The 24,141-nt window shown below is 43.3% G+C and overlaps 1 protein-coding gene across 3 annotated transcripts in view; it reads right to left on the reverse strand.

The window, feature by feature from the left end:
* NEURL1 (neuralized E3 ubiquitin protein ligase 1) overlaps positions 1-24,141 on the reverse strand; it is a 281,015-nt gene that overhangs the window by 117,506 nt on the left and 139,368 nt on the right. The window contains exon 1 of one of the 3 annotated variants that reach the window (XM_073354468.1): positions 20,498-20,744. The exons of the other annotated variants lie outside the window; for them this stretch is intronic. Within the exon in view, the coding sequence (XP_073210569.1) occupies positions 20,498-20,531 (34 nt within the window). The 5' untranslated portion in view covers positions 20,532-20,744. Of the gene's footprint in view, positions 1-20,497; positions 20,745-24,141 lie in introns of those variants that run through there. 3 annotated transcript variants of the gene reach the window in all.

Genomic DNA, 24,141 nt, shown 5'->3' on the forward strand with positions numbered 1-24,141 from the left:
AGTGATCTTGTGCAATAGCTCAATTTACCACACCCACACAAAATAAAAATCCACTATTAAGATACAATCTTTCCCTTTTAATTCAAATACATCTGTTCCAATTTTCAACTAACTGTCAGAAACCTCGTATGGTTTCAGTGGTTCTTTTGCATTCCGTGTCCTGTATTTATTGCAGATTTCACACTGAGATACTTTATCTTCAATGGCAGCATTCAGGCCTGGCCAGAATAGAACATCTCAGGCTCTGTTCTTTGTGTAAGAACTGCTCCCTATCCAGATTAACACCATGGATTATGCTTATTATTTCAGACCTCATGCTGTGCGGTATTATGACAACACCCTTTGTAAAGACTCCCATGCAGCAAATTTCATTTGCATAGTCCCAGAAAGTTTTTAGGCTTGGAATTTTTCTGGTTTTTGTTTTGTTGTTTTTTCTCCTGATAATCGTTCATCTATAATTACTTTCTCAAGGCGTTAGATCATTTTGCATTTGCTAGTGTTGTTTAAAAATGCAATACTTGAGCCTAATTTACTTCAAACCCTTCTTCCTACAGCTCCTTGCTTTTGATATTTACAGGGTCTCTTGAGAGCAAGCCTGATATAAGCACTTCCTTATCAGCACTTCCTAACAGTACTTTTTTCAATGTTATGATTATTTCCCGAAGTCTAAGCCGTGCTCTGCACAGAGATTTCTGTAACATGGCCTCCGCTGGTTCATGGGCGATTTCCTCCTCACCTGATTTCTGCCCATAAACGTTAATGAAACTTCACAACCAAATACAAGTGCCAGAATCCTTTTCAACCTCAGCATAGCTCTGTTACCTTTCAGCCACGGCTTTGAAACTGGATGTAACTGACAAAAGGAGAGCCCCCAGCTCACCTGAACTTGCAATGACTGAGATCTTAGAATCTTTGTAAGTATTAAAACATTCCAGTAATGGTGTGACCTTTTTCATAATTCCCTTTCTCTTCACTATCACATCTCAGTGCCGTCTTGTATTGTTCCCCAGCACAATTCTCAGTAGAGTACTTAAGTGACAATTTAAAGATGAATTTGTTGTTAACATGTCTGTGACTCTCTGCAAAGGCCTCCCTTTGGTGTTTTACCATTTTTATAATTGCCTTCACTCTTCTAATGTTCAGTCAAACTCCTCTATCACCCAGCATATCTCCAACGTGACTATTTATTCAGCAAATTCTCCTCTTTCCCAGGCTTCAGATTGTTACACAGGTCTTCCCATTGTGGTGTTGGTCACTTATACCCCAAATTAGCAGATCATCAACAACAATTTCTGCCCAAACCAGATCCTCAAATATCCAGGAGATGTTGCTTTGGTACACCGAAGGTGTGGAGGTAACCCTCAAAGGAAGTGCCTTACATCTATATCTTCAAAAGGGGAGTAGAAAGTGAAGAGTTTTCAACTTTCTCTATTGAGTGGGACTTCTTGCACTTTAAATTCCAGACACAAAAACGCCTCAGTTGTTCTCATGGTGTGGTGCCCTCAATGGCTTTTTTCAAATATTTTCGATCTACAATCCTTAATTTGCTTGGTTTTATTACGTGATCAATTAAGTTGGTGTCTGAATTTGATCAATAATATCTATTTTTACTATCCAGTCAATTCCAGCTTTTAATTAAATTTCTCTGGTTTAATGGAACTTATAAAGTGCTTATATTTTTGGTTACAAGTGCTAATTAATCCTTATAACACCCCTGCAACAGTAGATTCTGCAGGGGTGAATTGAGGATCAGGAAGGCTACGCAATTTGCCCCAGGTTATATGTCACCTTTGATACAAAAAGAAAAGGAGTACTTGTGGCACCTTAGAGACTAACCAATTTATCTGAGCATAAGCTTTCGTGAGCTACAGCTCACTTATGCTCAAATAAATTGGTTAGTCTCTAAGGTGCCACAAGTACTCCTTTTCTGTTTGCGAATACAGACTAACACGGCTGCTACTCTGAAACCTTTGATACAGTCTTTGTCAGCTGCAAACCTTGCCTCCCACTCCCATGAGCTAACCAGTACATTTTCATTTTGTCAGTCAGTCGCAGAGGTGGAAATAGAAACCAGGAATAAGACTGCCAACATATTATCAGGCCACAAGCGTTCCAGTCTAGCAACATCCTCCCACTAGCTCAAACAGGCCTACCAAGGAAACTCCTGCCTCAACAGGGACAGCCTTCACTAGTGATGAAGGGTATTAGCAAGCACAGCTTATTACAATAAAATCATTTTCCAAGCAACTGATTTAAGAACTTCCAAGTCTAAGTCAGGCTAATGGGTGACATTTCTCCCTTCAGTCAAAAATCTGCCTTAGCAATGGCATTTGCCTCACATTTAATTCCATCCTGAGCAGAAATTAGTTTACTAATCAGTTAATTAATATGCAGAATCTTATTTTCTCCATCATTGGGCCAAATTCAAAGTTGCTTTAACTTCCACCTTCTTCAGGCTGCTCAGCACCTAAGTTACACCAATTTAGAAACCCATTGCTGATAAGTTACTCCCTGACTCCAACCCATCACCTCTCAATATGGTCAGCAAAATAGTTAAATCAATAGACCCCCCCCACTCTGGATGGCCATGTAGCTATGTGAACAAGCAGCTTTATCAGCCCATGGATGTTAGCAGCTTAAGAGTAGTGGGGGTTTTTCCCTTGGTACTGCCTAACACAAAACCCAAACGGCACAAACCAACCACAGAAGAACGAGCAGCAAAGTAACAGCATCCCCCAGTGGTTATGCCCACAAGTGAAGTGTGAATATTATTTCCAACTGGCTGCATAAACGACTCCCACACCAGCCTGGTGGAGACATTATTTAATGTTTTACTATAAATAGCTGCTGGAGTAGTCTACACAGGAACTTGTTTGCTCTGGCATCTGCTGCACCAGGGCTTTAAACAAGTGATCAAGGGCATTGTCATCTTATTGCCTGAAAACAAATAGCAACCACTTGACTAGAAATGACATATTTATTTTAAAAGGATTCCATCAGCTTAGTAAATCCAAAATTTACCTTTTGGGGGTGGGTGGAAGAAACGTTTACAAAACAAAGGAAACTTTTTTTCTCAAGCTCAGTACCTTTTTAAATTAGCAGTATAGTGCTTATGACACACACAGTAGTTCTGACACCATCCAGTAGAGGGCAGCAGTGTGTATAGCTGCATTCACATGTGTGCGCATACATATATATCTAGTTCATTTGAGTATCATGACATCTTATGAAACTACCACTAGGTCTCTGATTTGCCTAAAGAAAAATACAACTAAAACCATGAGAACTGACAATTCTCTCACTGACTACCTCACACAGGACACCAGTCAGTCATGAATATTTGCTACTATAGGTCATGAAAAGGTAAACCTGTTTCTTAAGCCCTATGTTAGAGAACAAAATGGCACCAAAATATTCTCATTCTGGAGGCAGCTACCCCCCAAACAAGCCATTTTCTGGAGGGATATCTAGATAGAAAACTATTAGTTTTAGTTATCATCCACTCACTAAGTTCCACCACCTGTAGACTGATACTTCCATTAATGTCATTGTGAATTGCCTGGGTGTATTTAGAGGAGAATGGATCCTAATGCTTCCATGCTTTGTGACCAATGCTTTATTCGTCTCACAGCCAAAGATCTGATTCTGCCAAACCCATACCCACACGAGAGTGTTCCATACACAAATGAGCAGTACCAGTCACATCAATTGGCTTACTTGCAGAGAGGATCAGTTATGAACAAAAGCAAAGAGAAGAGAAAGATGGGATTTCTGGTTAGCTGGACTAACAGGGACACACTGAAGGAATAGGTACCCTGCCTGTTAGACATACCCAGGAATGGGAACAAAAACAGCTAGTTAAGCCCATGCAAAAGAGCCTATTTAACATACTGGGAGCATGGTGGTCGGGGGAAGAGGAAGAAATGAAAAGTGTCATAAGGTTCAGAGCTCTGCCATAAATGCAGCTATGTATGGAGCACAAGAGCGTGGAAAAAAGCAGGACTTAAATCACCGGGTTGAGTAGGTGACGAGTGAGGGAGGAGACGGCTTGATTTTTTATTTTTGCCTGATGGGAGGCGATGATCTTACAGTGTTGCAGGATTGTGGGGAGCAGCTGAATTGGGATGTGAGTCATTAGGAAATTTCCCTTACCCTTTGTAACATTACAAACTGGAAAATCCTGCAATCCTTATTCAGGCAAATTCATACAGTAGTCACTACAAACTGAAGAATGACTCCAGGATTTGGTCTCATGTGCTTGTTTTTATAACCCCAGACCTACACTGGGATCCACTAGTATGGACCACTGCACCCATGTGGTGGTATCCCTTAGATGCCAGATTTTTACTGCACCCACCATTACATGGTGTGGCACAGCTGCTGAATCAGGATCTGCTGACATGAACCCTAATGCCCATGTACCATTTCTCTACTTAGAGCCCTGTATTCATCAGCAGATCTCAACGCAGGATGCGAGCCATGAGCTGTAATTATGGTGGGTGCAGTAAAAAAAACTGGCATGTTTGACACCGGACAAGTTGTATGAATGCAAAATTATTCTGCATCTCTATTTTTCCACACTATGAACCAAATTCTCATCTCAGTTGTACTGTGCAACCCCCAGTGAAGTCAGCTAGGTTGCTTGGGCATAAATTAGAGCAGAACTCTGTCCTATACAGGGCTTCATCAATGCATTCTCCGAGTTTAATGGCCTTCCTTGTGTTTGACATTTTATCCACAAAAAGTTAAGACAAAATCTTGAATGTTGTCAATTAATTTCTGCTTTTCAGGTTGGCATCCCTGAAAAAATCAAGATTATTCTCAATGGTTGCCCAGTTGGTTACATATCCCAGGCAATTCCTCAGCAATATGATATAATATTTCAATAAAGTTTTAATAATATGGGTTTCTCTACTTCAGTTAAATGGAAAACAGACTAGGTTGCTAATTCAACACAGGGTTTCCTTTCCTTGTTGCCAGGTTTAATATGGTACAGTAACAAGCTGAGCCAACATCATGAAGGGAAAATAAAAACAGCACTGACTACATGCTTGTAATGTTCCCCTTCAGAGTTGTGAAATCAAACAGCAGCTCTGAGCTGGCTTAGGGTAACTAGAAAAGGAAAGTGCTCAAATTAGTTTCCCTTTCCAAGCTGAATGAAATACAAGGGAACAATATCAATGCTGCATCTGCATGTGGAATTAGATTTTTAAAATGTTGTCACATTTCAATACTGTAAAGTCTTGTCAATAACAGAGGTATGGTGTTTTTACAAAATGTAAAGGGTCCAAAGTCCACTCTCAGATGAGTAGCTTCCATGGAGTTGAGTGGCAACTGCATGCATGCACCTGATAGGGATGTAAATACCATTTTAAAAGTTAACCATTTAAATGATTAAAAATATTTTGTTTAAACGATTAACCGATGAAGTGACTGGGGCTGATCCCGCCCACCGGCGTGGCTGGGACTGGAGCCACACCAGCCAGTCTGGGCTGCTGGGGATGGCCGGCTGGCTGGTGCGGGACTGCTGGGGCCGCTTGGCCAGCGCGGGGCCATTGGGGCCAGCCAACGCGGGGGTTAACAGTTAAGGTGGGTTAACCGGTAAAACTAATGCTTCCAGTTAACCGGTTACAATTTTACATCCCTATCAGAATTTGGCTCATGACTTAGGTCTTTTATTTCCCTTTAAAAAGTCAAGTTTCATAAGACTGGTCACAGTGCATGGTGGACTTGACCTTTTTGTTCTTGTTCATTTCCTTCCAAATTAAAAACTTTACACTCACCAAAAGACCCGCTGAAGGTTATACATTATGGTCAAAAATTTGCAAGCCTCCTAACTTAAAGACAGGCATCTACATCCATATTTAGGCAGCTAAACAAAAAACACCTGATCTTCAGAGATGCTGAGCACCTACAGCTCCCCTGGAGTTTGTGTGCAGAGAAATAAGCCATTTGGTTCTCAGTTGCTGGAGGATGTTACTGAGGGGAAACACTGGGCTCCCTTTGATGGAGGCTACTTTTGTTTCTTCTTGTTACTTTTCCAAATCTAACACATTTTGTAAGAGACCTTTGAAAATACCAGCTGAAACAATCTTTATGAGTTTGATCATCAGTCTGTCTGTCTTCAGATAGAAAGTAGTGGAGAACAGTATGGTATTAGTTGTTATTCTTATCATTGTATTCACTTCCTACTGAAGATGGGTAGCTTATAGAAGAAGTTTGGGGTGTCAAAAAAATAAAGCCAAAAAGTTGTCTTTTTCCTCATGCACATTTTATTTACAGTTTTGTTATGATCAACAAGAATTGACGTACAGTGTTTATTTCACTTCACAGGCTGCATCACTGATGCCTGTGCATCAAAGCCAACATTTGGACACATGTCTAGCATTCACCCTTTACAAAGGAAAAGTGCAAAAACCCTGGAAAAGCTGCCTTTAGGCAAAAGAGCTTTGCAGTCAGTCTGTCTTGTTAATTTTTCAGAACACTTTCATCAAGCCACAGGACATTATGCATTTACTCCAGGGTCATGTCTAAAGCCTGGTGAGCCACAGTATGTTAACTTCTTGCATTTTAAAGGGATATTGTCAAGTATTTTAAATAGTTTGGGGGGGGGGTTCTGCTCCTATAAACCTAAACATGTCCTTTTATACCAATATTGCATTTTTTTCCATTTGGCTTCCCCAATTAAAAAAAATTAAAATGGAACCTTTGTGTTTCACTGTATTGTTTATGGACCAACTGCTCCCCATCTGTTCCCACACACAGAAGGTGGAATCAAGCTGTGGATCCAGCACAGAACAGGAGAAGATTGTCGGGTCCACAATTGTCTCTCCCCAAATCCTCCTGTCATGGGGTGGAATGGCCCTATAAGGGAGCTCGGCTTAACCTCCGTTGGTGATTAAAGAGCTGCCTCCCAGATGATGTTGTGAGGCTAGGGATCACAAGATAGCTTGAAGATCATCTGATCTTCGTAAGAGCCAGCAAGTAGCTCAGTTGCTAGGGAGAAGTACTGGAGTCCCTGGGTCAGGGGGAAGAACCCAACTACTACGTGACTCCCAGGCAGATGGCTTGTGGAGAGTAATTCTGCAGGGAACAGAGAGGCTTCCTGTGTCTCCCCAACAGATGGCCTGTGGAAAGCAATCCTTAGGGAGTAGATGGGTTCCTGCAGAAAACACCAGGTTGGGAGGAAGGACATGACTGATTTGTTGAATTTGTGTTAAAACAATTTTAATTTGAATAAAAAGGACTGGAAACCTGTAGATGGAGAGTAGCAGCTGTGTTAGTCTGTATTCGCAAAAAGAAAAGGAGTACTTGTGGCACCTTAGAGACTAACCAATTTATTTGAGCATAAGCTTTTGTGAGCTACAGCTCACTTCATCGGATGCATTCAGTTGAAAATACAGTGAGGAGATTTATATAGACACAGAACATGAAAAAATGGGTGTTACCATACACACTGTAAGGAGAGTGATCACTTAAGATGAGCTATTACCAGCAGGAGAGCGGGGGGGGGGGGGAATAAACCTGGGGAAATAGTTTTACTTTGCGTAATGACCCATCCACTCCCAGTCTCTATTCAAGCCTAAGTTAATTGTATCCAGTTTGCAAATTAATCCAATTCAGCAGTCTCTCCTTGGAGTCTGTTTTTGAAGTCTTTTTGTTGTAATATTGCAACTTTTAGGTCTGTAATCAAGTGACCAGAGAGATTGAAGTGTTCTCCGACTGGTTTATGAATGTTATAATTCTTGACATCTGATTTGTGTCCATTTATTCTTTTACGTAGAGACTGTCCAGTTTGACCAGTGTACATGGCAGAGGGGCATTGCTGGCACATCATGGCATATATCACATTGGTAGATGTGCAGGTGAACGAGCCTCTGATAGTGTGGCTGATATTATTAGGCCCTATGATAGTGTCCCCTGAATAGATATGTGGACACAGTTGGCAACGGGCTTTGTTGCAAGGATAGGTTCCTGTTAGGTTAGTGGTTCTGTTTTGTGGTGTTTGGTTGCTGGTGAGTATTTGCTTCAGGTTGGGGGGCTGTCTGTAGGCAAGGACTGGCCTGCCTCCCAAGATTTGTGAGAGTGATGGGTCATCCTTCAGGATAGGTTGTAGATCCTTGATGATGCGTTGAAGAGGTTTTTAGGTCACTGTATTTTCCACTGAATGCATCCGATGAAGTGAGCTGTAGCTCACAAAAGCTTATGCTCAAGTAAATTGGTTAGTCTCTAAGGTGCCACAAGTACTCCTTTTCTTTTTGTAGATGGAGAGTGTTTTTTGATGCTTGGGTGGGCAAGTTAGTCCTTGACTTACACCTCCTTTATGGGGATTGAAATCTACCGGCAGGAAGGGGGCTGCCTGCCGACAGCATGTCCTCCGCCACCCCAAATCCATGGGGCATCTTGGCACAAGTCAGTTTGGACTAACTAGGTCAATGACACCTTAACTTGAACTTGGAATATTCAACACCAAAAACACAGGGCTCTCCCATGTCAGCTCAAGGAGTACCTCCATTAGCAGTGGTAGGCTCATATCCTCTATGTTAACCAGCCACTAGAGTGGGACATACCACATCTACTGGTTTCAGAGTAGCAGCCATGTTAGTCTGTATCCGCAAAAAGAAAAGGAGGACTTGTGGCACCTCAGAGACTAACAAAAACAGTGGGGGAGCCCCACTGTATTTTCCACTGCATGCATCCGATGAAGTGCGCTGTAGTTCACGAAAGCTTATGCTCAAATAAATTTGTTAGTCTCTAAGGTGCCACAAGTCCTCCTTTTCTTTTTGCGGATACAGACTAACACGGCTGCTACTCTGAAACCTGTCATTATGCAAGGCACTGAATTTAGCCGTATGGAGTGGCAACTGCTGGAAATGGCTCACCTTGATCATCACTACAAAAGGTTTTTTTTCTCTCCTGCTGGTAATAGCTCACCTTACCCGATCACTCTTGTTACAGTGTGTATGTTAACACCCATTGTTTCATGTGCTCTGTGTATATAAAATCTCTCCACTGTATTTTCCACTGCATGCATCCGATGAAGTGAGCTGTAGCTCACGAAAGCTTATGCTCAAATAAATTTGTTAGTCTCTAAGGTGCCACAAGTCCTCCTTTTCTTTTTACCACATGTACTGTGTTACATCAATATTAAATGTATACCAGTCCCCCTCAGCTACCTACTGAGCCCCCAGCATTCCCCCAGGAGAGCTTGTGGGGTACAGGCAAGGAGTACAGTACAGGCAGCACAGATTGCCAAGAGCAAAGGGCCACTCACACACATATCAAGGGACCCACAGGTTTCAGGCTCCAAATACCCAGCCTGTTTCACCTGGAAAGGAGCAAACCATTCCCAACCCTTCCCTGACTGATCAGGTGGAGACTTCCGGAAACTCTGAGTTCCCAGCCACCTATGTGGGAAAAGCCCACAATAGGTATGAGTTAGTACCGTCTTATCACAGTTCCGGGAAAAGAGCTTTGTTAGTTTGCTACTTGAGAAGCAATCCAAGAGCAATCACGCAGAAACAGGAGCTGTTTTATATTTTATATTTCTTAAGGGGGCACAAGACCTTTTTTTTTTGATACAATAAAGACCTATTCAGAATATAGAAAATGTCCACTTTAAAATTAAGTAGACTACAGCTGAACGAAACAAAAAATCCTGATATCTAAACAAACAATTTACTCCTACTTATGAGTGAGAGAGATTTTAACAACTTGTGAGGCACTCAGATAAGGCAGAGAAGGAAAACACTTCCATAGACAAGTGTCTGGAAAAGCTCTAGGGTCAAATAGATCCCTGCTATAATTCCACAGAAGTCAGGGGGAAAACGTCCTTCTAGATTCTGGGAACGTCATGGAACATTTCAGAGCTTCATCTCTTAAAGTAAGCTCACTCTGCCACCCAACCTCCGCCCTGCATGTATCTCTTCCCTACTCTATGCTTCTCTCCCCTTCGGTTCTTCCAGATGTGATAAAATCTTAAAACAATCCATAAATGCCAGAATACTAAAACCCATGACAACCTGAGCATGGGTACTAGTATCCTGGGTCTAATACCTAGTGATGGGTTCGGCCCTCACTGACCACAGTACTGAGTGAGAATACTTCTCACCTATATGGTGCCTCTCATCTGAAATATGAAGGTGCTTTACAAAGGAGAGTAAGGATCATTATCCCCATTTTAGACATGGGGAACCCAAGGCACAGAGAAGTTAAGCAATTTGCTCATGATCACGTGAGTGAATGCCAGGTTGCCTGACTCCCAGGGCAGCGCATAGTCCGCAGACCATGCTGCTTCTGATGAATTCCGAAGAGCTAAGGAGGAAAGGAAAGAAATGACATCCTCAGTCATTTCCCTGAGAGTGCAGACTAGCACCAAATAATCCGAAACCAACTCATGTTACCAAAACTAATGCCAAGAGGCATCTATTTTGAGTGGATACTTGAGTGTGGTCAGCAGTTGTGGCAGACAGACCAAGGACTCCGTCCGCAGTGAAACAAGAAACAGCATTTTTAGGAACTATCTTTGCAGATATGCTTATGCTACTCCTGCACTGTTGGCTCTGCTGGGTCAATACGTCTGGTTAGGGTTCTGTACCCTTTGAGTCACAATAATATCAGACTGAAGTGCGTCAGAAGGGCAGATATTCCACTCCCTACCGTGCCACTTCAGAAACAGGTGGCTACACATGAGTCCATCCACCGATTCATCTGAACAGTACCCATCACTCTGGTATTGGAGTGTCCCAGAGCACAGCCATGACAGAAGCACCAAATCACTGGATCCACAGGCTGTGGACCTGTTCACAATAAAAGCCGCCCACCCCTTCACCCTCCACCCCAACAGACTTACCCAGAGCAAATTCTTGGGTACTGGTGGGGCTGATCAGCAAGTTCAGAAAAGGGACATCCTGCCAAAGCACAACAAGTGATAACCCTTAGCATAGTGCCCTACAGAATAGAATTTCCAGGCTTGGGTTACATCCCATCTACCGAAACTCAGCCTCCATGCTCCACCGATCCTCACGTAACAACAATACTCTAGTACCAACGACACCTTGAGTAAAATGGGACGTAGTTACACTGGTGTAACGTGGCCTAAAAATGTTTTCCAAACCACCGGTGTCAATTTCCCCCCACTGGTGGAAGGGTGGGGGGAAATGGTGGGTGACTTGGCTTCAGAAGAGGGAGGACTGTGTTTGCAGTGCCCTGCCCTGGAGCTTCTGCCTGGGGAAGCAGTTTTAACTTGTGGCCAGAATGCCATAAGAGCCCTGCTGGCCCAGCCTGGCAGAACAACCCTTGTTCTTGGATTATGAAAAAAGGCAGATAAGAGCACCTGATTTACTTCCTCTATGCCAGTCATTATTTTCTATCCTTCTCTCACGTTTTCCCTCTTAATTAGACATTCCCAATCCTTGGGAGAAGTTTTCTATGCCTCTCATCATTTTCTGTGCTTCTCTCTGACCCTGTCCATTTCACTGGGTTGTCAAATGCACAAGGTAAACTAAAAAAAATAAAATCGAGAATTCCCGCTCCTCCATCTCTAAGATTCCTATAATTGATAGAGGATAGTGTCCCTTTAAGAGGTACAGGGTCAAGGGAGGAAGAGTCAGTGAGGCAGAAACACAAAGTAAGCCTGCCCGAGATAGGAAGAGCTGTGGAGGAGAAGATTCTGGCACCAGAAAGCTCCGGCTCATCCTGGATCAGCTTCATGCAGATATATGTGCTTTAAAAAGGAAACCAATGTTGATTGTCGGAGGATAGGAGATGAATGACAAATAGACAACAGCACTAAAGCAGATCAGCCTTAACATGAAGCACCTTGACACAGGATTCTAGCCTCTGCTGGCATCTGCTTTGATCACAGGCATTTGGATCATGAGGCTTGTGTCCGGCAGGCACCCTGTGCATTTACACTACATAGGTGAGGAATGCTTTAAGACTGTGCTACTCAAAGTGGTGGTCCACCGACTGCTGCCGGTCCGCGAGCCATTGGCTGCCGGTCTGCGCGCATATTGGAAAAAAAAAATTGCCAGTCCCCCACATCAGATAGCTTGAGAAGCACTGCTTTAAGAGACAAAAGGTCTTTCTCTGTGCCACGACATGTTGCCGTGCAACCAATAATCCAAGATGGTTCTCCGGGCCAGCAAGCCGAAGTCAATTCTCTACTTCGCCTTTACCTTTCAGGAAACACACCTTTCTTTTTTTGCCTAATCTAGTTAATTAACTATTTTTAGACTAATAGATTGCTCCCAATTCTGCCCCTCAGCGTATTTGGACATCCTTTCACACAACACACTATTAAAAGGAAACCATACACCCTAAATTAGGCAGCACACCAGCAGAGATCTTTTTCCCTCAGTTCCTGCGAGAGATTAGCACTGCAAATAAAATTTGTTTAGTAAATTTGACTTTGTGCAACACATTCTCAACAAGGTGATTCGTTTGTCTCAGGGAATACTATGTTTTGATTAAGAATGTGGATGACTGCCTAGAATGTCAGAGAATCTAGAAGCTCTCCTGACAGTGCAAAAACAGTTTAATCATTAAATGAATGATGGTTAAATATATCATCTGTCACTCTGAACTCCTTGTATGCTAAGCGACAGGTGCGAAATGTTAGAGGCATGAAAAGACTTTCATCTCTCCTCCATATGGAGAAGGATAGGACTACCTGAAGAGATGAAGCGAGCATGTGATATAGGTATATAAAATAACGAATGGTCTAGAGCAGTGGTTCTCAAAGCCGGTCCACCGCTTGTTCAGGGAAAGCCCCTGGCGGGCCGGACCAGTTTGTTTACCTGCCGTGTCCGCAGGTTCGGCCGATCGTGGCTCCCACTGGCTGCGGTTCACCGCTACAGGCCAATGGGGGCTGCGGGAAGCGGCGCGGGCCAAAGGATGTGCTGGCCACCCTTCTTGCAGCCCCCATTGGCCTGGAGCGGCCAACCGCAGCCAGGTGGAGCCGCGATTGGCCGATCCTGCGGACACAGCAAGTAAACAAACTGGTCCGGCCCACCAGAGGCTTTCCCTGAACAAGTGGCAAACTGGCTTTGAGAACCACTGGTCTAGAGAGTGTACCATTCACTATTTTATATGTCTAGACCATTCGCTATTTTATATACCTATATCACATCCTCCAGGGCCACACGGGAGGGGGAAGAGGGGCAATTTTCCCCAGGCCCCGGGCCCCACAGGGGCCCCCACGAGAGTTTTCGGTGGCACTTGCGCAGTGAGGGGTCTTTCAGTGCCGCCAAACACACCCGGAGTTAAGGACCTGCCGCCGCCGCTTCTTCCACTCCGAGTCTTCGGCGGCAATTCAGCAGCAGGGGGGTCCTTCCGCTCCATGTCTTCAGCAGAGACTAAACGGTATTATGTTAGGACAGCAAGAGAGAAAATAATGAAGGAGAAAGATTCTTTTATCAGAGATAGTACCACCAATCTCTAACCACATATAGAAGATGCTAGCAACAAAGTTGCTATGAGAAGATAGGCTGGACAACCCTGGAGGAAGGGTCTTTAGGTTTCACCACAAGAGGAACTCTTCAGATACCTTGTAGGCTGATGATAACCAGGTGGGCACCGAAAACCTCAAGAAGAAGAAGAATGCCCATCGGAAAGTAAAGAACAGAACTGGAATATGGCATGTTCTTCTCCTGCCATTTAGGTATGAAGAGACGTCCTCTACAGTGCCTATCAATGTCACAGAAATAACTTGCTCCCCAAAATGGATGTAACTTTCAAAAGTAAATTTGAATGTCCATGAGACGCCTTTAGGTAGAGGCACTGAGCACTTTATGCCATGGGATTTCCCAGCAGTCACTGCAACTCTACCAACACCACCCCGGGACACCTGACTATGACAAGTCAAAGGTTTCTGGCATGAACTGAAGTAATTTTTGGTAGCTCCATTTTTAATAAATGTTAACATGGCACTCTGCCCAGGGTCTTCTGCATCAGTTAGTCCAGCCCTGATTTGGATTAATTTTAAAAAAAGATACAACTTTTAGAGTTATGCACTGGTCTTACTGAATGCAGGGAGAATTTGGCAACAGCCTCCTCTCCCTCACCTTGCATTGTTTCTCAGGGAGCAAGGCCGATAAAATGTGGAAAATAAACGATCCACCTTAGCAAGGCTGATCTTGCTGTCAATCACTCCAAGTCTGGAAGCCAGATCAGTTGTCCCATAAGCTTGGTGAGGATTTAGAGTCCATAAAAAAAATTAACTAACATTACTTGTATCTGCAGAGACCTCGCTGACAGGCTCCAGTGCTGTCAAGGCTTCATGCTTCCTTCTAATGAGACAGCATTTTACACTGCGGTTGTTCCCTTTTTCTTTTAGGGTGTCTGCAAGCTAAATTAGTTTTAAGTAGTAGGAAAGTATTATACCTGAAGGTGGATACACTGTGTCTGATCAACTGTGGACTTGGGATAAACTGCTGATAATAATTACCAGGGGAAAATTCAACCAACCTGTGTTAGAAAAGGTTGTCAAGCATTCATGTTATATACAGTGAGTATACAGCGTGGGGAAAGAAAGCTGATGGGCCTTATTTCTGCTCTCACACTCATGTAACCCCACTGACCTCCCTGGAGTTAATCCTAATTCACACCAGCATGAGAGCAGAATTAGTTACTACGTATAGATACAACATCTACTATGTGATCAGTAGTTATGAGAGTGCTAAAAGTAAAGGGCCAATCTGCAAAGCTAGGGTAAGTAAGGTTGCATAGGGGATCCATTTTAGAGTTAGGGAAATAACTCTAAACGTTCCATCGTTAGTTGCCGAAAGACACAACATCAAGACATCAAGCGGTGGCTGTTGTCCTGCACTCCCCATCCCCCGCATGGAACAGCCAAATATCCACTGCCTTGCCCCTTGTATAGCCATTTACACTTGTTTTAAGTGGATATGAAATGCGACCACATCAGAATGCCAGCGTTTTGCACCCATTTTGCACAGGTATAAATGATTACACAAAGGAACAGGGCAGAAGAGAAACAGACCCAGAGGCTTTGCTAAGCAGGTCCACTTTGCCAGGTATCCATTCACCACGCTGCAAAGCTCTCTCCACCCTGACATGTAGGGACCATGGAGCACTGGTGCCGAGGGGATCCCTATGCAACCTCTGTGCATCCTGCTTGACCTTCCTACCACTATGGTTCCACTGCACTTAGGGCTTTACCACGTCCATGGGAGAGGCAAATTTGGTTCATGCACACTCACATCCACACAAATAGACACCATTTACATTGGTGAGGTACACAGCTCTTTCTCCTGAAAGGAATTTACAATCTAAACAATACAGACCAATGTATCTTTTGAACTTTGCTGCTTTCCAAGCCAACAATCAAATCATGTGGTTCTCTGTTCTCAGTAGCCATTCCCCACCACCATCACCACCCCAATTACGATGATGCTAATTACATCTTGGGGCTTGTCTACACTGGCGCTTTGCAGCACTGCAGCTTTCTCACTCCTGGGTGTGAAAAAACACCCCCCCCCCCCGAGTGCTGCGAGATTCAGCACTGTAAAGTGCCAGTGAAGACAGTGCACCGACGCTGGGAGCCGTGTTCCCAGCGCTGGGAGCTACTCCCCTCGTGGAGGTGGTTTTTTAAAAGTGCTGGCTGGTGCCGCGACTACATAACAACGTTAAAGGGCTGCCGCGGCAGTGAAGACGTGCCCTTGGGAAATGGCACACTTTATACTTCTTTTTCTTTGCTGCTGGTAAGAATTATTCTGTAACATGATTATGTGAAATGCTTGCGACATGTGGGTGATTAAAAAGAAAATTAAACCCCTGGATTGAGAGCATTATTGCTGATCATCATTTATATTGGCTGAGGTTAGCTAAGCAAAATGTGTGTGTGCACACATGCACAAACACACCCACACAACCCCATGCATCTGAATTAATCCACTGTGTATATCCTGGGTAGCAGAAAGCCCCCTGAAGAGATCTCTACATCTTAGTCTGAAATCTCTACACGTAAACAAAAAGTGACTGTCTCTCTCAGCACAGTAAAGTGCAGTAGCTTCCCTTGCTAAGGAAGCCTTTTTAGTCATCTTTATACTAAGAAAGAAAGACAGAGCAAAATCAAAACTAATGGGCCCCAATCCTGCAATCCCCAATCTCACGTAAAACCCCAAGGATTTGGGGATATTGAATTAGGTCTGCAACAAACGAGCTACAGTAGCGTTGTGAATGATCAATAATATGAAAACCATTTTTACTTCTTTCCAGAAGAGCCTTAAAAAGGAATACAGCAGGCAATAGAGAGCCCAATCCCCAATGTATTGCAGGGATATGCTTACTACTATATATGTGTATATTGTAGCTATGTTTCATTTAGGATTAAATGGCAAGTACTGTTTGATATAAATATTTAGTGCAATTTTGTATGTATATATTTTATGCACACAAATGCTCACTTCATCAAAATAGAGACATTGCAGCCTCTGATAAACAAGGCAAATCTCCCTTGGGGCTAACAGTTTCTTTTTAAAAAGACCTTTTTAAAGAAAAACATTTATGGATATCACCTTTTTCAAAAGTTTATGGCCTCAGCTATGCTCCCCTTGAACTTACTGTTTGTAACTTTTACTCTCTTTGATTATATATAGGATCCAAAATTGCACTAAGTATTGATATGGATTTGGGGGAGGGAGAGAGAAACAGAATAGGATAAATTATAATACATATAATGCACAGTGGCATGTGGACAGAGACTACACAGTGATGCTCGGACACTGCATGACATTCATCTACATGGGGCAGGACAGTGATAAACCTTGCCTTTGATGTACATACGCCGTTATTAGACATTTTCTTCTAAAAATCAAGGGGTTCGTCATTCATGCAATAAATTTATTACATTATTTGCATGTTGGGAAGGTTTTCATTCAGGGGTCTGTTACAGGAAGCTCAACCCAATTCAACTCCATCCTCTCGTGTTTAAAGTGCCTTACCTCCAAGCCCCTGTGGTGGGACCGGACTCCACTGAGAGATGACACAGGACTCCACTGAGAGCCCATCAACCCCACTACTAGGGCAATCTGCACGCACTACTGTCCTTCCACACTCTTGCTGAAGTCAGTGGTAACAGAAGTGCACGAGAACTGCATACAGTGGTCATTTCAAATAAAATCACCACTCCCCCCACCACAAAGGACTTCAGACATAAGCTTACCTATAGCTTTTAAAATAATTTAAGCAGACATAATATTTACAAATACTATTAGCGGGGAGGAGAGGTGGTCTTGTGATTGCAGATCGGAGCTGGAAGGTAAGGCTGCTGGGTTCTACTCCTACCTCTGCCACAAACTGACTGCCCTTGGGCAACTCACTTTAGCTCTCCACTCCTCAGTGTCTTCGTCTGCAAAATGGGGTAATGACAATATTCGTCCACTCAGGGATATTGTCAGGCTTAATTCATTGTTTGTAAAGGGCCTTGAGATTATTGAATGGAGGATGCTATGATGCTATGCTAGTTACAGTGATGGAGTGCATACAGGTTTTCCTTTCCATTGTAAGCCCCCCCATGCAGCATCAGTGCAGTCAAAACCTTCCATAGCAAATAACCCACTATCATCCTGTTTTTACCACTAAACAGGCTATCTAAATCATGAATGGTATATGAAGACTTTCCTCTCTAAGTCACTCTTTCAAATCCAGCCAGGGTCAGTAACAACCCAGATGAATTACTCATTGCTACCTGGCGCCTGTTAAATGGCCTCTGGGACAGAAGTTTGTGGTTTCAGCCCGCTTTCTAGTGGACACGTGTTCACATCACACCAAACGAGCCCCACCGACACTAGCTGTCCTTGCAGGCAGTTTCAGCAGAGGCACCAAGGATTTAATGGATTCTAGTCAACTCAATCCACTGCAGCTGGCTTCCATGAGACTTAGGGTGCATCTGAACTGGAGCAGGAAGCTGTGATTTCCAGCTCGAGAAGACGTATCCACACTAGCGCTGACTGAGCTCTGGTCAAGCTAGTGCCTGAAAATAGAAGGCAGCACCATTGACAAGAGCAGCTCACAGTCCTGAGTACAATTCCATTCAAGTACCCGGGGCAGCTTGCCCCTCCCACTACCACAGCTACACTTCTATTTTTAGCACGCTAGCTCCAACAGAGCTAGAACGAGTATGTGTGTTTCAGCTGGAAATTACACCCGCCAGTGTAGTCACGCCCTTACGCTATGCCTACTCTGTAATCAGGATACCCAATTGGAACACATGCAGGCATTTCCGTGTGACCTTGCTAATAACAGCGTTGTAGCCATGGTGGCACAGACAGTGGCATGGGCTAACCGCCCGAGTACGTACCAAGGTTCCCGGGCAGGACTGTACCCATGAGGGTAGCCCGTGCTGCTGTGGCTACATTGCCATTTTTAGAACACTTTCTTGATCGAAGCTACCTTAGGTATGCCTACACATGCTGCAATAGCGCCTCGTGACTCCAAGTCTCCTAGGTCACTTCGGTGCTTTTGAAAATTTCACCTGAGCCCTCCAGTTTAGGGTCAAAAGGGATACCGGCAAGTGTCAGTTGGGTGGGAGGTTGCAATGCTTCTGCCTCTGCTGTACCTGTTCTCTTTATAAACAAAAGACTCCAGTCCCCCAGGCTATCAATCCAGCTCCTTCCATTAGCATTACCTTATTTGTTCTTAATTATCATTTTAATAAAGTAAACATTTTCAGGTACTTTTGAAATAAAAAAACTGCAGTCAATAGAAATACGGAACTTGAGGTATGGTAGCCACAGGCAGACAAACCACAACAGCAGTTGTCCTCAAATTTCCAATTTAAAAGTGTTTTACTACATATGCTTTAAAAAAATAATCCTTTATCGACATCACTTTTCAAATCATTTCTGGTCCCAGCTATCAGTTGTGCGTCTCTTTAATCATACAGTTTGCAGCTTTTATGCTTTATTTAAAGAGACAAAATTGAGAAAGTTAATTACCTACATCTCCTAATTTTGTTTTCATCCCCCTACAAGAGTAAAACTTCAAGAACTGGGTTCACTGGTGCAGTATCACTGAAAGGCAGAAGTTGTGTGATCACCGCAATGGTCGTGGCAAGTCAGCAGGGGAACCCAACACCTAGATACAATCATGCAAATAATGTTTCTATCCAAGTTTTTCCAGTTCACTTAGAAAAGGTTAAAGAAAAAGATGAAGTGAAAAAAAAAATCCAGCACTGATGACAAAGCAGCTATCCAGAGACTTCCTTCTTTTTATTTCTGATGACATAACAGTAGTGTTATTTTGCAAATAGCATGTGGATTGTAGGGATAGCAAAGAAAGACACAAAATGGTCTGACCAAAGGTTAAAATGCAGAAGGTAATTCATGAACAAATGGTAATATCTATAGAGACATTCTTGCTATACATGAGAGAAAGGAATCAATACACATTCGCTGAATATATTTACTTGTTAATTATATTGTTGTTTAACAATCGTGAGAAAATAAGAAAAATTGGGACTGGAGCAGACAAATACCTATAACTAATGTATTCATAATACATCTCAACTCAAACTAAGAAATATTTACATTTTGTGTATGTATGAAAAGAATTTATGTGTGTTTGTAAATATGTCTTTAGGGAACATTTTACATTCATATTTATTATTGTAATATCATGCATATCCAAATATTCATTCAGGTAGACTCCAGACTCAGTCCAATGTCCAGAAGTTAAAGAAAACATTTCAAAGCAATGAGCAAGCTCAATATTATTTGAGTATAGTATTTCTCACAAGCATATTCTGGTGTGTGATATACACACACACACACACTATATCATATTAACAGTCCTAAAGTTTGCTTCAGCACTGTCCTATACAAAATTCTCTAATTCCCCACCCCCGACTCGCAGTGTTACATTATCCTGCAAACATATACAGCATACTGTACTTAATGGATTTAGCTTAGTTATCTAAGCTCAGTCAGTTCAAGCCAGCATCTCTGTTTTAAACCACATCAAATTAAAATTTAAAAATAAAACAGAGCAGAAACACACAATCTGTGATTAAAAGAAAACCCCAATAATAAAGATGAACATTTTGATTTTGAAACCCTGATACCTTCTGTTAAATTAAAACCTACACTGATGCTTATTTGCCATTTTTCCTGGTCGAGGTTGTCAGGGTACATATACATACTTTCTTTTTGTCCATGTTGTCTGTCAGCACAGTAGTCAACATTAAATAGACAAATATTTGTCTCTCATTCAAAGCAATAAACCAAGACGACATATGGAATTAGATAAGATAAACACACACCCTGCCCAAGGCTTCTGCTTTAAATATGATCAGCTCTCACACATGATTTTGAAGAGAACTAGGAAAAAAATTAGCAGAGACAGCAGTCCCCAGTGTTGCACCTAGCTTACCTTTCAGAGCCATATTCTCTGTGCTGCAGAAGAGTCAAGCAGAGGGCTAAGAATTTACATACATAATTTGCTGTATAAACACCAGTGGTGGTTAGCACCTTACCGTATAGAGTGTTTCTTGTTATCTGTCCCCCCATGGTACTGCGCAAGGTGGCTGGCTACCTTGCAGTCCCTTTCTCACTGAGCAGTGATGTAGAAGTCCGCACATTCAGACATTATCAGCATGCAAAACCACAGGCACACACACACACCGGCTTAGCGACTCCCAATAAGTGCACACATAACATCCGTACACCACAGAATGCTGCTCACCCTTTCAAGCAGCCTCCACCCACTTTCAGATCCACCCTGCCTCAGTACAAGCAGTGGGATCTGTCATGTTTATTTACATAAGGAGGAGGAGACTTGGAGTCTTCCTGAAATAGCCAGGGAGCTCAAAGCATTTTCTATAGATACAACATCCCTCCTCACCCCCTCGCCCCACTGCAACCCGAAGAAACACAATTACAATTAAAACCACACTGTACAAACACTTGCGGGGCGGGGGGGGGAGGGGGCGGGGGGGCTGTTTTTCATTTTTAAACACTCCAGCCATGGATCTTGTTTCAGATAAATCTTTTAGGAAGAATGTAGAATGCTACAGTAGGTTTCCGCTGATGGAGGTGGCTGCTTGCCTAGATATAAATCCAGCGGTACCATGCTTCTAAGCAACCTCCAGAACAAAGCAGTAGACTTTGCCAACTTAATTGCAAATATCAAAACAGATTCATTTATAAATCAAAAAAGTTTGGCGATCACAAATTCTCTTTCCCTCCCCTTATATGTGTTTTACTGTCTTCCAGCACATAGTCCTAGCATAGATTTGTATGATAAAAAAAAAAAGTTATTACGAGACATCACCACACCAGACTTTTTGAATGGCCTCTCCTGGTTAATTATTAGTTATTTAATAGCAAGGTAGAAGTGCTTGAAATGCAGAACAGTTCACCACAGACTGTAACTGTAAAAACATTACCCCCCGTAAACTCCTTTGTGATAGGATTGCACGCTCAGCTCAGATACAATGATTCCTGCTCTCCAGGCCATTACCTCCGCTGATTGATTACGGCAAGCATTATTAAAAGCCCTGGGACACAGAGACAGGTTTATGGAGGTGTTTAGAGACTGGGGTTGGGGAGTGCACATCTACCACTGGCCTCCTCTCTCTCCCTCGCTGTTGATGCAAGAGCCTTCTCCTTTGTTGCTCCTCTGTAACTCCCTCTCCCCCCCGCATCTCTCCAACCCACCAATTCTCCATCTCACTGCACAGGAATGGGAATCAGGAGCCCTCCCCCCAATCCTGGCTTTGTCTCCAGGTTCTTCTATAGCTCCGGGCAGCTCCTGTAATCTCGCCGCCATACACATCTGTACAATGGGAAATAATATTTATCTTGCCACAGAGTTGTAAGGGTTATTGCTTGGCCCTTTTGAAAAATCAGGCAATGTGTGTGGCAATTCTTGGGGCATCCAGGACTGTGAGTCACCTCGTTACCCCCTGTCTCCAGCATGCGGGAGTCTTGCCTGTGCTTACCTGGGTGTGAGCTCCCGAAAACTACCGGCATTTGAGCCACTCAAGCACTCTCCTCTGGGCTATGCCAGCCCTGTCTTCACCTTGCATGTTACAATAGGTGCACCCCCATCCCTGAGTCCTTTTGAAGCATTCGCCTGTGATATCCAGTTGTTGACGCTGCCTACTCACAGAAATCCCAGATCCTCTGCTCCCAAAGGAGCAGTGCACCCCACTTTATTGATTTTACCTTAAATCACTGCTCCTTTATAACACACAATACAACAGAAAAAGGTTTATTTAAGAAAGGGAAGAGATTCTGCTAGAAATAAGAGGGAGTGATGGAAACAAATGGTTGCAATAACAAAACCATAAAACGCGAACTACACTTACTAATGGTAACCTTTCCTATTTAATTAAGTTCCCTCCCCCAACCCAAAGTTCAACTTGTTGCAGAGCTGACTGCCTTCCCCACAGCCAGGATCCAATCTTTCACGAGAACATCCCTGCTTCCCAAGACATCACCTCAGTGAAAGGAGACAGAGTACCTTTCCTCACCCTCTGTTATACTGAAACCATCTTTTGTCTTTGTTCATAGGCAGGGTGGCTCTCTGTCTGTTGTAATGTTCCCTTTATTTAACCTCCAAGTGGCTTTGATTGCTTGCAGTGGTCTCTGATATTTTTCCATTGATAGTCTTGAGATGGAGGAAGGCTGGACAATTGAACCTTGCATTGCATCACCGGCTAACCAGAGCAGGGTAACGACTCTCTCCTGCCTGAATGGGCAATCACTGAGACATATCTGCTGGACACTAACTTTCACTCCAAGTCCATCGAGAAGACTTTCAGTATAAATACATTATTCCTTAAATATTACCCACGCATTCATTGCTCAGTGATTACGAATCTTGACAAGTTACAAGCTTTCTGTAGATACCTGCACGACACATTTGGTGTTGTGAGTTTGTCAGGTCTGAGATGAGAGTGGTTTGCAAAGAACTGGGGACCCTTTGGCAAGGAGCCTCTGTGTCACAATGTGTTTATAGAATTGCTCTGTAAATGAAACGTGCTGTGTGCTAATATTTCAGGCTTGCCAGAATGATTGGCACCTCACACAGCTACTAACCAGTGGCCCAGCTGTTATCTATTAACAGAGCCCCAACTAGTGACTGGACTCACTCTGCCCATCATCAGAGCTGAGACTCCAACTTGGACCCTTATACAGTAGTCCAGGGGCAGGAGCTCATCCCTGGGAGCCAAAAGGGAGCTTTACCCTGGATGAGCCAGCAGAGTCTGTGCTGCCCTCCTCCCTGCTGGAAATCACAGTCTGCATTGCTTTCAATAGCTTCTTGGCAGTAGAGTGGCCTGTGGTGCATGAGAAGCTTTTCTTCTAATTGTATTTATTTCTCCAGATGATGCTTCATTTATAGCAGTAACAAAAGAACAGACCCACTGCAGCACTGTCTGCTGTGCTAGATGAAGTCTTTAGCTTTGGGAGCATCATAGCATCACAGGAGTTAGGAATGGAAAATACCTCTTAGCTTTATCCAGGCCATCTCCTTGGCTATGTTCCCTCTAGCACACGCCTCTCTGCCTTGTCCCAAGCAATGGGGTTTCCACCACCTCCATCGGGATATACGGGCTCATTATTCTGCTCCCAGAGAAGTTTGTAGCAGACAGCTCAGTAACTCAGACTGACCTTAATGGAAACAGCATCAGACTTTTATTCCGCAGCTTCATACATCTCAGTCTCAGGAAGGAAGGTTTTCCTGACATTCAGACTAAATTTTTCCCTTTCTTAATTGCATCATATTACTGTTACTTATACTCCCCCACCCCTCCCCTTCTTACTAGTATAGGACCTGATCCTGATAGGTGATGAGCATCTGTCAGGAGCAGACATGCTAAGTAATTCCCCACTAGCCATTGCTAAGGCCAATTATAAATATTTAACCCTTAACCCAACCTCAATCAATCAATTCCTTCACCTCTGTGCTGCTCTTCCTTGAACTCCCCACAATTTGCCATATGTTTCTGGTAATGTCCTTTGCAGACACGGGCGTACTATTCCAGGTGGAGTCAAACCAGACCCCTGGAGAGAGGGAGTATTACCTATCCCCCCCCCCTGCCATGATGCCTCTGCACTGGTAGTTCAAAATAGCATTGACCTTTCTATTGGAGGCATATCACATTGCAACTTA

Source organism: Lepidochelys kempii, chromosome 7 (assembly GCF_965140265.1).
Source record: "Lepidochelys kempii isolate rLepKem1 chromosome 7, rLepKem1.hap2, whole genome shotgun sequence".
NCBI lineage: Eukaryota > Metazoa > Chordata > Testudines > Cheloniidae > Lepidochelys > Lepidochelys kempii.